Here is a 13,394-nt window from a genome sequence, read left to right on the forward strand (position 1 = left end):
GCTTCCCAACTGAACTCGGCCCTGCAGGCTACTGGCCCCGGGTAAGGCCACTGAGACCCCCCCTGGCCTTGCTCCCACCCCTGCCCACCTCCAGGTCAGGTGCCTCAGGCCACAGGGAGCTGCCAGGGCCCTGTGTCCCCTCTGTCCTGGCTTCTCTGCTTGAGGGGAAGGCGCTGCCCGGTCCTCCGCCCAGTGAAGTCGGACAGAACACAGGGAATGACCACAACCGCTCTTCGGAGCCACCTGAGTCCACAAGACTCAGGTCCGGGCCGGGCAGTGAAGCCGGCCTTTCTGAGCAGACTTGGAGTCACCGCGCAGGAAGCAGACAGGGGACGGGTAGAGACACCTGGGCTGATCGGGACGGGCTCCCTCCCCAGCGCCAGACCTTGGCACCGACTGAGGGTTTCTGAGCACTTCGGGGAGTGTGACCACACGCCACACACATGCACACACACGACTCACACGACAATTTCTGTGTCAGAGATGGTTTTTGTGACTTTGGATGCCACCTGTGTCTCCCTTGCTGGTGGACTTTCAACTGGTGCCTCCTCCCTTTGGCCACTTGGGTGAGCGGCAGCACCTGAGGGGTGCTCCACACACGCCCTCTCTCTGCCCTGGCGTTTGCCGCAGTGCACCCCACCTCCCAGGCACCCCCACACTGGCTTAGAAGTACCCAACTTGGCAAAAGTGAGACTGAGAATGTTTCACAGCCCAGTGTTGGGGTACAAGCTTCTGTTAAGACTGGGGTTAATAGGTATCCAGGGCAGAGTGGTTGAGAACAGCCCCCTCCCTCACTGCCCCCCCCCCCCCACACACACACACCCAACATGCAGAAGCAGCAGACAAATCTGTGCAGGCGTCCTGCTCACTGCTGAGTGCCACTTCTTCCAATTCACCCAACCTGAAGAGGTTCGGCTGGGGTTAGTGGAGCGTTACCCTGACTCCAGAGTTCTCCCTCGCGAAGGAACGGAGTCTACAGCCAGTTTCCATGGGCTGGGGAGTTTCTGCAGCGGGAGGACCCGCAGCTGTGAGGGTGTCCTTCACACAGACAACACCCTGGTTACTGGCTAGCGGGTGAAGGGAAAGGGAGACTCCTCATAATTCTCCCTCCCCCCCGCCTCCCCCCCCCCCCCCCCCCCCCCCCCCGCTTCGCTTCTCACTCCTAACCAAAAAGGATTCAGGGACCTGTTTGCTTTGGTTTTGTGTCATGCCCAGCAATGCTCAGAGCTCACTCCTGGCTCTGAACTCAGGAATCCTGCTGGTGGGCTTGGGGGACAGGTGGGATGTGCAGCGTGAGCTCTGGGCACCAGGATGAGCTGTTCTTTTTTTTTTTTTTTTTTGCCTTTTGAGTCACACCCAGCAGTTGCACAGGGGTTACTCCTGGCTTTGCACTTAGGAATTACTCCTGGTGGTGTTCAGGAACCATGTGGGATGCTGGGAATCGAACCGGGTCAGTCACGTGCAAGGCAAATGCCCTCCCCACTGTGCTATCGCCTCAGCCCAGGATGAGCTGTTCTCTGAGCACTGTCTCATGTGACACAAATAGGGGTTTTGGGTTTGTGTTTTTTTTTTTTTTTAACCCAAAGAACTAATAGGTCGCTGGTAGAGCTGGAAGCTGGGCAGGAGGCCAACAGACACCATTTTCCCCTACACGTCCTGATGTGCAAACAGCCCCAGCGGCTGGGGCTGCTCTCAGAACAGACCTGAGATCCTAGAAACGGTTTCTTCAGGGGCCCACACCCGACTGTGCCCAGGGCTGACTCCTGGCTCTGTGCTCAGGGATCGCTCCTGGCAGGCTTAGGTACCTTGGGATTCGAACCCCGGTTAGCCTCATGCAAGGCAAAGACCCTGCCCCAGGGTCAGGACCAGGCCCCGGGTCACGGAAGATAATTCGGAAATGTCCACACGGAACTTCATATGAGTCATCTAACCTCTGCTGGTAGCAGTGATTGAGTATATCAGAGCCACGCTGGAGCGATAGCACAGCGGTAGGGCGTTCGCCTTACAAGCGGCCAACATGGCCGACCCGAGTTCGATTCCTCCGCCCCTCTCGGAGAGCCCGGCAAGCTACCGAGAGTATTCGATATGCCAGACACAGTAACAACAAAGTCTCCAACAGAGACGTTACTGGGCCCACTCGAGCAAATCGACGATCAACGGGAGGGCCTTTACCTTTACCTTTACCTTACGTTGGCAACCATTGTGTATGTTCAGTGAAAAACGTTTCCCTAGAAACGTGTGACCTGTGCCCACCTATAAAAGCACTTTGTCAGCTGTGTGTGGGGCTAGGCCCTTCAGGCATGAGCCAGGTGGAGTCTGTGAGTCTGTGTAATAGAATGGGACACCCCCCTCCCCAGTTTCTCACTCTCCCTCTCCCTCCCTCTCTCCCTCCCTCCCTCTCTCCCTTTCTCTCCTTTTCCTCTCCCTCTCCTCTCTCCCTTTCCTTCTCTCCTTCTCTTTCCCTCTCCTCTCCCCCTCTCCCTCTTTTCCTCTCTCTCCCTCTCTCTTTCTCTCCCACATCCATAGGTGCTCAAGGCTGACTACTGACTGTGCTCACGGAGGGTTCCCTCGTGGCAGGGCTCAGAGGACCCTCCAGGATGCTGGGGATCAAACCCGGTCAGCCATGTGCAAAGCCAGCCCCTGCCTGCGGTCTTGCCCAGCGCCTCCTTCACTTTGGTCTTTACCTTTACCTTTACCTGTAGCAGGGAGCACTGAGTAGGGGTCAGTGCAGGGGAGGCTGTCCTCTCTACCCCCTCCTGGCTCTCATGCCCAGCAGTGCCCAGCATGTTAAGCCCAGCTCACCCTGCCAACAAGGCCACGCATCATGGCCGGGGGCTTAGACTTGATCTACTAGAACATTCCTGCAGTGCAAAGCAGACTGGGCTCCGGGTGACCCAGCTGCCTGTCCCTCTGTGCCCAGCAGTGATGCAGGAGATGGGCCCGGTATCCCCATGTGCAGGTGTGGGGCAGACAATGCGTGCAGACCCATCACTGCCCACCCACCGCGTCCTCTATCCACTAGACAAGCGTGGTCCATGCCCAAGCCCTGCAGGCTGTGGACCCACCCCCCGGAGTCTGTGGCTTCTGCTGCCACCCTCCCAAGGCCAGGTGGGGCACAGGGATGGTACCAGGGCTGGGTCCCCTGGTGCTGCCCCACTAAGGGGGCACCCAAGCCACTTGGTGCCTGGCTGGCACACTCCCCCTACCTCCTCCGCCTGAGAAGTGAGCTTTCTCGAACAGCCCTGCGGCACAGGAGCCCAAGACAGCAAGGCGGCAGAGGGGTCTCACGATGCCCGAGTCGGCAGCAGAAACGAAGCAGCCCAGCCTCTGGTGTTCACGGGCACCTTTATTCCATGCAGCCCTGCCGCAGAGGCCCCCGCGGGGACCGGCTGGGCAGGAAGGCGAATACAATCAGTGTCGGTCCCGCAATGCCCACCCTGCCCGCAGCCCCTGCACCGACGGCCTGGCTTTCTGAGGCCTCCTTGATGCCTGGCAGGGCAGGAACCTGAGTTTGCGGGTTCGTAGGCGCCGCGTCCCTGAGCCGGAGCTTTGGTGATTGCGTGGGGGCGGGCAGGGGAGCTGTGGAGAGGAACTGGCACCCCCGGGCCCGCCTGGCAGCGGAAGCTTTGCACTTCCAACCGGAGACCCATGCCCCTCGGGCCTGGCCGGGAGCTGCCAGCATATGGCTCCCTCTCAGCGTGAGCATTCTGAGGTCTCCAGGGCGGCCCTGGGGAGGCGCCAGCAGAGCTGCTCTGGGATTGGCTGGCAGCCGGGCATCCTGGGGGCCTGTTGAGGTTGGTGTTCACGGGCAGGGACGGGGCTAGTTTAGAACTTCACCTTGAGACTAGATCTAAAGTGCTCGGTCTAAGCCGTGTTCTTCACGGCAGGTTTTCACCATCATAGTGAGATCCTACATGCTTATTGCTACTTGAAAATACACACGCACAGTCGGGTGCATGCACGCTCACACACATACTTGTGTGCGTTGCACGCGCGCGCGCGCGCGCGCACACACACACACACACACACACACTGAGAACTGCATCTCATCCCTCCCTAGAGGCCTGGTGTCAACCCCCCGCCACACACAGTGGCGCTCCCAAGGAATGGGAAGGCCCTCGGCAAGAGAGTGGCGGGGCTGGGCCAGGGGCGAAGGGTCTGAACAGAGGGCTGACCTCGGGGATGCTGACCGTCAGGCACGTGGGTCTTCCCGCACCAGCACCCTGGGCCTGAGGCAGGTGCTCCCTGTGCACCCAAAGCCCGTCTCACCGCTTCACTGCCAGGACATGGGGATTCCGGTGCCTCCAGGAGGGAGAGCAGAGCCCTGGCAGATAGCGTCTCACGAGGACGGGCTGCCCAGGGGTCAGCAGGATCGGGGAGCCCCTGAAGCTGAAACTTTCCCACAAGTCAGCCAAGTCTCTCTGTGTCCCCGACACTCCAGGGCTGGGTGTCCCCTCACCTGTGAGCGGCCGGGACAGCCTTGGGCTCTAGCTCGGAAGCCCAGGCGCTGGTTTTCCATGATTAAAATAGGGAAATAATTTCTTAGAACTGTATGTATGGGGGTGAGGGGTTAGAGTCATTTTCAGAATCACTGGGGCACTCCCAGGACACCTAAGAGGTTTTGAATGTGCCTTTAAATGTGGTTTGGGGGATGGGCGGAGGGGTGCTGGGGATCAAACCCAGGGCTCCATGCATGCAAAGGAAAAACTACCACTGAGCTGCACCCCGCCCAGAAAGAAACTTTGCTACTCAGGTTTTACAAATGTTCTTGCTCACAGTGGCTCCGGGCCCCTGAATTATCTGCTCAAGGGTCAACCAGGAGAGTGAGGTGGCAGCTGGGCGGGGAGTCATCGGGTCTCACATCTGCAACCACAGTCCAGGGTCCACACCAGCTCTGAAGACCCTCAGTGACTGCCAGCCCATTCCAAGTGAACACTGTCCCCCGCGGTCGTAGTCGTAGTGTGCACTGAGAACCCCTTTCTCACTGTCCCCTGGACCCCCGAATCCCCAGATGGGATAGGTCTCATTCACTGTAGCTCCGAGCAGGGGTGCGGGGGGGGGGGGGGGAACAAGACAGATGTCTTCCATCACGTCCTCCCGCCTGGCCTCCCTATCTCCAAGGCAGCTCCCTGGGGGCCGGGGAAGCCCAGCGGGGCACAGGCTGCCCTGTGGGGGTCCCAAGGGCCCACGCCGCCGCCGAGAGGCGTAGGATCCTGGGGAGGGGCCCCAGCAAAGTGCTGCGTGGTGTGTGCAGAAGCTGCTGCAGTGTCAAAGGCTTGGGGCGTCCGTGGGGCACCCGGCCCCCACCCCAGAAGAGGACGCCCCAGCACAGTATGTGGCTCACAGTGATGGCAGAGAGGAAGCCGCCTCTTCATGAGGGCCCAGCGTGGACCCCCAACGACAATATCCCTCGAGGCCAAGTCGCCGCCCGGCCACTGGTCCCCGACCCTCGCTAGAATGTTCTCCAGTTCAGGCGGACTCTCCTGTGAAACTCGGTGGCCGTGGGCACTGCAGGAGCCACTGCCCACGGGAACGGGTATGAGGGGTGCGGGGTGGGCGCTAGGCGCAGGGCTCTGCCGAGCCTCCGTTCACGGTGCTCTTGCTCTTGTGCCGGGACAGAAGCTTCCTGTTGAGGAGGCGGCCCAGGGTGGCCCCCCGCCTGCGAGTGCCCTCGGGCTGCAGGGACGCCAGGTCGTGGTGGGACTGGCTCATACCTGGCTCCCGGTGTGCGTGCCGCCGGCGGAATAACAGCTTGGCGCTTTTCCGGAAGATTCCTCCTGCAAGGACAAGCATGGGTCAGGGCCACAGGGGGAAGAGAAGGGTAGCCCGGGGCCGAGAGACAGATGGACAGAGGGACAGGGCCTGGACCAGCCTGTGACAGCTCTCTATGCTTGGGGCCACTCCCAGCAGTGCTCAGGGATGACTCCTGGCTCTGTGCTCAGGACGGGGCTGGGGGGGGGGAATGCTCGGCGGTGCTGGGATGGGTCGGGGTTGGCAGCAGGCAAGGCCAGTGCGCTACACTGGGTCATCCTGCCAGCCCTGTCTCAGCTGACCTCCGAGCTGTCCAAATGGCAGCGGGCCGACCTCCTTAGAGGGGCTGGTCCTGGGGGTGAACACAACAGACTGAGAACCATGGCAGCCATGGCACACAGACAAGCCGAGCCCACGAGTGTCCATCCCAGGGGGAAGCTCTTCTCGGCCTGACCACCCCATCACAGGCAGGGCCGGGGGGGGGCAAAGGTTGCACCCAGCAACTGCCACCCCGTGGATTCGGGCCAGGCCAGCCCCCTGGGGGAGGCGACAGGGAGCCCTCGGGGATGCACCTGCTGCAGGAGCTTCACCCACCCGTGGACGGCAGAGGGGAAAGGCAGTGGACACTGGGCATTGTTCTGCACTTCACAGCTGACGTGGCCCAGGTGTGGCCAGACTGCCTGACCACCCCAGGATGGTAACACCCCCCCCCCCCCCACACACACGCGCGCCCTTCCGCACCAGGGCCCTGCAGGAAGCCCAGAAATCAAGCTACGGGTCCAGGTGGGCCAGGGGGCAGTGCCCAGTAGGGAGGGACAGCGGTGGCCTGCTGGACCCAGACAAGCACTCAGGAGGACGCTGTCTGCGGGGTGCTGGGGTCCCCACGGGGAAGGAATAGGAGGCCGAGGGCCTGTCTCTGCTGTTCCTGCCCTGACCCCCATCTCTGCGGCCACACACATCCTTCCCAACCCCCTGCTGCAGGCCAGCCCCACCGACCCCGAAAAGCCTGGTGGCCAAGGCACCCCCACTCAGCAGCGGACGTGGGAGAAGCGGAGAATCCAAGAGGTTGACCTGGCCAGTGGCCCCAGTGTCCCCCCAGCCCAGCGTTCATGGCAGGGAGGGGGCAGCCGCTAGCCCCCCCCCGCGAGCCCAGGCACCAGGTCCGAGTGGGGGCAGGGTCATGGAGGGGCCGTGAGGTCCCTCCCGACACCTAGGTCATAGTCTGATCCCCCAGTGGCACAGAATGTGACCTCAGAGAGGGTCTTACCAGTGGGCAAGGGGTCAGGCCTGGAGCTGGTGCAGGGGAAATGGACACGTGTATGGGTGGACGCCAGGTGCAAGGGGCAGAGGCCAGGGCAGAGGATGAAGGCCTCTGTGTATCAGGGGCCCCCATGAAGCCCAGTCATGTCCCAGCTCGGAACTGGCCTTCCCGGTCTCCAGCGGGGGGAAACAGTCCCTCTGTGAGCCCCTGGGACGTGGTCAGGGTGTGGGGTGGACGTGACTGCAGTCCACCCCCGCCTTCCTCCAGGGCCTGGCAGGAGGGGCTGTCCAAGTCCCAGCGGCATGGTCAGCCCAGGGTCTGGGCCCAGAGGGACAGCCCAGCCATCCCGGCCCACACAGCCCTCATTTCTCAGCCATTCCTGGGCCTCCGGTGAGACCGAGTCTATCTGGGCTGACATGCTCAGAGCAGCATGCTCTGAGGGCGCCTGCAGCCAGTCCCAGGAGACCGGCCAATGCTCTGAGACCACCAGGCACTGAGATGGGAGCAGGGAGGGAAGAGACTCGCTCTGGGTTCCAGCAAGGCTGGAAGAGCAGCAGGAAGAATGAGCAGATAGAGAGGGATGCGAAGACAGACAGAAAGCTGCAAGCGTGCTGAACTCATTCCTGCCATCACCGGCCCCGCAGGTGCCAGCAGCCCTGTGGGGGAGAGAGGGAGAGTGTGAGAGAGGGAGAGAGAGAGAGAGAGGGAGAAAAGAGGGAAAGAGAGAAAGGAAGAGAGAGAGAGGGGGAGAGAAAAAGGGGGAGAGGGAGAGAGAGGGAGAGGTAGAAAGGGAGAGAGAGGGAGAGAGGAAGATGGAGGGAAAGACGGAAAGAGGGAGAGAGGGAGAGAGAGGGAGAAAAGAGGGAAAGAGAGAAAGAAAGAGAGAGAGAGGGGGAGAGAAAAAGGGGGAGAGGGAGAGAGAGGGAGAGAGAGGGAGAGGTAGAAAGGGAGAGAGGGAGAGAGGAAGATGGAGGGAAAGACGGAAAGAGGGAGAGAGGGAGAGAGAGAAGGAGAGAGAGGGAGAGAAAGATGGAAAGAGAGAGAGGGAGAGAGAAAGGGAGAGAGGGAGAGGGAGAGGGGGGAGGGAAAGGGAGAGAGAGGGAGGGAGAAAGAGGGAGAGGGAGAGAGAGAGGGAAAGAGAGAGAGAGCCATACTCAGGCAGCCTCCTCAGATGGTGGCTCAGCCCACCCAGACGCTCAGGGAGACAGGAAGGCGGGTGCTGGGGGGAGGGGGGTGGCCAACCCCAGCTAGGGCACCTGGGGAGCCGGGAAGGTGACTCAGTAGGACGCGGGAGAAAAGCACCTGGCTCCCTGCTGAGGGGTACCGTGCATCTCCGAGCGGAAGGCAGCATTAGGGTTTGTGAGACATAGAAGACAAAAATAACTTACTGTGCAGGCAGTTAATTCTGGTTGGCATAGCGATCCTCTTAGTAAAGGAAGCGAGTGCCGGAGGAGGGAGGCAGAGAGCGGAGACAGGTAAGAAGGAGGCTGGTGAGAGCTTGGACCAGGACGGCCACACGCAGCACACATGTGTGTGCACAGCATCCACATGCATTCACACGCAACACACAGGCACAGAGGCCAGCACGTGACCGCATGTGTGCATCACACGGGCACACCCACACATTGCCATACAGTGCGCCCACAGGCTGCCCTTCCCCATGCCTCGCCCATCCCATGCTTCCTCGGGTGGCAGCAGACAGAGGGTCTTTGTTCTGACGTGTCCCCAGCAGGGTTCTCGGGGCTTGGCGTCTCCCTCCCGGGGCCTTGTGTTCATCAAGCCCCTTCTGAGGCTGACCCTAGCCGGGCACTCAGCACGGCCAGAACCTCGCCACACGGCAGAGCCACAGGGCCGGGCACCCCCTGCTCCCACAAGACACTGACGGCTCTGACTCTGCTTCTGTTCAAGGCCATGGCTGGCTGTGCTCAGGGCTGACTCCCAGCCCTGTGCTCAGGGCAGACTCCCGGCCCTGTGCTCAGGGCAGACTCCTGGCTCTGTGCTCAGGGCTGACTCCTGGCTCTGTGCTCAGGGCTCATTCCTGGCTCTGTGCTCAGGGCGGACTCCTGGCTCTGTGCTCAGGGCAGACTCCCGGCTTTGTGCTCAGGGCTCATTCCTGGCACTGTGCTCAGGGCTCACTCCCGGCTCTATGCTCAGGGCTGACTCATGGCTCTGTGCTCAGGGCTCATTCCTGGCTCTGTGCTCAGGGTTCACTCCCGGCTCTGTGCTCAGGGATGACTTCCGGCTCTGTGCTGAAGGCTGACTCCTGGCTTTGTGCTCAGGGATCAGTCCTGGAAGGCTCAGGGGCCTTCAGCAGTGCCGGGGATTGAGGCTGGGTTGGCCACATTCAAATGCAGTGCCTTTCCTCCTGGACTGTCCCTCCCTCCCCTTAAGTGTGGCGGCCACTCTCCCCCACATCCCATCCTGCTGGGCTGGGAGTAGTGGAACCACACTGGCCCTACGCAGGCAGGGCAGAGGCTCCAGGAGGCCTCAAGCAGGGACAGCCTGCAGGATCCTGCCACTGCAGGAGCTGGGGGGCCCCGGGGAGGAGCACTGGGAGGGGGCAGGGCAGTGCCCCCCCCAAACACTGGGCTCAGTCAGACACTCCCCCAGCCAGGGCGGGCCAGGGCACACCCCTCAGGGGTGGGCCAACCCCCGGCCTCCTCCCTTCTGTCTTCTCTAATTTGCAGTCTGGCCTCTGAGCCTCCTCCTCAGCCCTCCAAGGGGGAGACAAGAGACAAGACGGATGAGACACGGCTTGGGGGGGGGGGGAAGGCGCAGACATTACGGGGGTTTTGAGGCTGGCCATGGGACCACGCCTGCTGCTCTCCCGACCCGGATCAGTTCTGGGTCAGTTGTGGCCGGGAAGCCTGATGGTGCCAGCCAGCCAGTGTCACTGGGTGCCAGAGTCCCCGCTGGAGCCTGGTCGCGGCCAGAGCCAAGTGGCTGGGCAGTGGCCTCTGAGCAGCCCTGCCCTCCCCCCCCCCCCCCCCCCCGCCCAGGGCCCTACCGTCCATACGCTCGGGGGCAGGGTCTGAGAGCCCGCGCCAGTAGCCTGCACCGTGGGGTGTGGGTGGCTCCTGGGGAGCCCCTGCCCACAGCCTGGAGCATGGTTTGAGCGACCCCCGTGTCCCTGACGCTGTGTCCCTGCGCTAGGTCCCTGCAGTGGCCTTCGTTGTTTGGGGTCTCCCAGCAGTGCTGGGGGCTCGGGGCCCACCAGAGTGATGTTCAGCCAGGAGGGCCGTGAGGTGAGGGCTGGGGGTCACTAGGGGTCAAACCGTGATGCCTCCCCCAAAGAGACGCTCTGCAGGGGCTCCTGGGGGCTGCCCACTGTGTTCTGGAAGGTTCTGCCATGGACAGGCACCCATGGCTGAAGGCCCAGGAGCCCAGTGCTGTAAGGGTTGGGTGGTACCTTTATGCTTCTTGGGGGCGTCTGGCTCGGAGACACTCAGAGAGCTCTCAGAGATCCGGTCCCTCTCGGAATCCAGGGGGGCCCGGCCATCCCACGCTGCTGCTGGAAGGTCCTTCTCGGGGTGCCGGGAGTCGAGCTCGGTAATGGTGGCCTCAGAGGGTTCAGATGGCGGGTGACGGCGGGGCTGGGACCAGGGTGGCTCCCTCAGGTGAGTCCTGGGTGGTGGTGGCCCCCGGGAGGACCGGGCCGGACTCCTGGCGGGCGCCGTCCATGGACGCGGCATACTCCAGCATGAGGGTGGCCTCGCTGTCCTGAGATAGAGAGGTCTGGGGGAGAGTGGACAGTGAGGGGGGGTCCTGCAGGGCAAGGCCTGGCAGCAGTCAGGGTGGGCGATGCCGGCAGGCTGCCGGGGGGAGCGGGAGCAGCGTTTGGCCCCTCCGCCCCACCTGGTCTGGCCGTGGGCAGGGGAGATGGGCAGGGAGTGGGCACGCCCCGGGTGCGGGGACAGCATGCGGGCATGGGACAGGGGGCAGCCGAGCCTCTGTGTACTCTTCACATCTGCTCTGAGGGCAACAGAAGTTTCCTGTCCCCCGAGGCCCACACCCACCCAGCGGGACCGAGGGGGCACCTGGCAAGGGACATGAGTGCTTTCCCAGCTGGGGACTCAAGCGGGAGCAGAGGGAGCTGGTGGCAGGAGCTATGATGGGAGAGGGAGAGAGAGGGAGAAGGGGAAGGAGACAGAGAGTGGGAGAGAGAGAGAGAGAGAGACAGAGACAGAGACAGAGACAGAGACAGAGAGGAGGGAGGGAGAGGGGAAGAGAGAGGGAGAGAAAGGGAGAGGGAGAGATAGAGGGAGAGGGGGAGAGGGAGAGAGAGAGAGATAGAGGGAGAGAGGGAGAGGGAGAGAGAGAGGGAGGGAGGGAGAGAGGGAGGGGGAGAGATAGAGGGAGAGGGAGAGATAGAAGAAAATGGAGAGAGAGAGGGAGGGAGGGAGTTGGAGAGAGGGAGGGAGAGAAGGAGAGAGGGAAAGAGAGGGAAAGTGAGAGAGGGAGAGAGAGGGAGAGATAGAGGGAGAGAGGGAGAGAGGGAGGGAGAGAAGGAGAGAGGAGAGAGGGAGAGAGAGAGGGAGAGGGTGAGAGGGAGAGAGAAAGAGCGTGTGTGGTGTGTGCATGTGGTGTGTGTGTGTGTGTATGTGTGTGTATGTGTGTGTGGTGTGTTTGTGTCCGCACGGCTGGAGTGGGGAATGCTAGGATACACACAACCCTGGGAGAATGGCAGAGGGTTGGGAGGGGGTTCAGGGAGGCCCCGTGTAGCTTCTGCACATCCCCAAAACCTAAGGAAACTCATTCCTGCCCTATCCCGTCAGTGCCCTGGGCTGCTGGACACAGTAAGTGCACCCAGGGAAGCGCCACTTCCTGCCCAGCTGGGTCCTGGGACTTCCCATGATCATTCTGGGCTAATTCCAGCAGTGGAGGGGAGGGGCGGGTTCGCGGCATGATCTCTGGACACCCCCAGCCTACCTTTCGGGGGCCCCACAAGCACAAACCCACCTTTCACCTTCCCCTGCCACCCCCTGTCTCCTCCTCACCCGGCCCCACCCCCCGTCTCCTGCCTGGGTGCACCTCCGGGGGCTAGGAGGAAAGAGGGTGCCCCAGCCAGGGAGTGAGGAGTAGCTTCTGCCCCGCGTGGGAGGGACCAGCCTGAGCCCAGGCTTATGGGAACTCTCCGGATGCTCGGGCCAGTCCGGGGAGGGGGGCGCTGCTGCTGGGAGGGGCACAACCGTACCTTGGAGACCCCCGAGATGATGATGGTACTTTTCTTGTGTGGGGACCTGAGCTTCAGCCGAGAGGCCTCGCTGAGCTGCCGGATGGCCGCTTCTGCCACAGGGTCTGAGCCACTCAGTGCCAGCAGCTCTGGGGGGTAGGGGGGAGGGGAGAGTCAGCAGCTTCCGGACCCCAGGGACCCCTAAGGCCTTGGCAAGGGGCGGTACCAGGGGACAGGAGGCTGGGGTCTGAGGCACGTCCCAGGCTCCTCCCACTGAGCCCCACAGCCGTCACCACTGCTGCGGTGACCCTGAAGATGGGCCACAGCGCAGGGGGCATGCTTAAAGCACTCAGACCCCCACACTGGGGCAGGGCTGGGGTCAGGAAGCTTCGCACCTGTGTCTGAGGAGGACAGCGTCTTGCTGACCGGTGCACGGGGGCCTGCCACGGCCTGCACGGAGATGTCCTTCTCGATCACCCTGACCCTGACGGGTGTCCTCAGGGGCGAGGCTGGGGGACAGAGGGAGGGTGGTGAGCCTGGCCCTCCCGCCTCAGAGCCCCGGTCCCTGTCACCCCTCCTTGAAATGGACCAGGTCTGGCTGGAAGCTGACTTTTACTGATTTTAAGGGTTTTAATTTCAGGTGGTCGGAGAGAGCCCTGCCCTAGCCCTGACAGCCCTGAGACCTGGACAGCGCTGGGCGTGACCTCCCCCAGCTCCCTATGGTCCGGCCCCTGGGACTCTGGCACCCTGGGCTCATCTGTGGGCACAGGGGCAGGGGGCAGGAGACAGACGCTGTCTGCTAGCCGAGTTCAGCTGCTCAGGCTGGGGGGCTTGGCGAATCCCCGGCAGCCTGGCACACATCTCACCCGAGCTGGGCGGGGACGCACGGCCGGTTTCAAAGCGAGGCTTGGTCTTCACGGCGGTGACTGTGGTGACCACGGTGCCGCAGGGCATCACCATGCGGTCCTTCTCCACCGTAGTGGCCGGGACCGGCACGGGGAAGGTCCAGGTTTTGGCCTCGCCGGGTTCTACATAAGAAAACTGCGGAGAAGTCAGGGGCTGAGTTCCCTGGACAAGTCCACCCAGGCCACGTCAGGCCCTGCCCGACCACTCCACCCTGCCCACCAAGCCCCGCCCCCACCCTGCCCACCAAGCCCCGCCCCCTGTCCTCAAGGGCCCCTCCCCCGTCCACCAAGCCCTGCCCCCACC

The 13,394-nt window shown here is 62.6% G+C and overlaps 1 protein-coding gene across 1 annotated transcript in view; it reads right to left on the reverse strand.

The window, feature by feature from the left end:
- Positions 1 to 5,231: 5,231 nt before the first annotated feature.
- Positions 5,232 to 13,394, reverse strand: part of C2CD2 (C2 calcium dependent domain containing 2) — a 34,079-nt gene continuing 25,916 nt past the window's right edge. Inside the window, 6 exon segments of the mRNA XM_056119222.1 lie at positions 5,232 to 5,777; positions 10,422 to 10,584; positions 10,586 to 10,747; positions 12,207 to 12,334; positions 12,581 to 12,694; positions 13,052 to 13,226. Of these exon segments, the coding sequence (XP_055975197.1) occupies positions 5,560 to 5,777; positions 10,422 to 10,584; positions 10,586 to 10,747; positions 12,207 to 12,334; positions 12,581 to 12,694; positions 13,052 to 13,226 (960 nt within the window). The 3' untranslated portion in view covers positions 5,232 to 5,559.

This window comes from Sorex fumeus, unplaced genomic scaffold, assembly GCF_029834395.1.
Source record: "Sorex fumeus unplaced genomic scaffold, SorFum_2.1 ptg000041l, whole genome shotgun sequence".
Lineage (NCBI taxonomy): Eukaryota > Metazoa > Chordata > Mammalia > Eulipotyphla > Soricidae > Sorex > Sorex fumeus.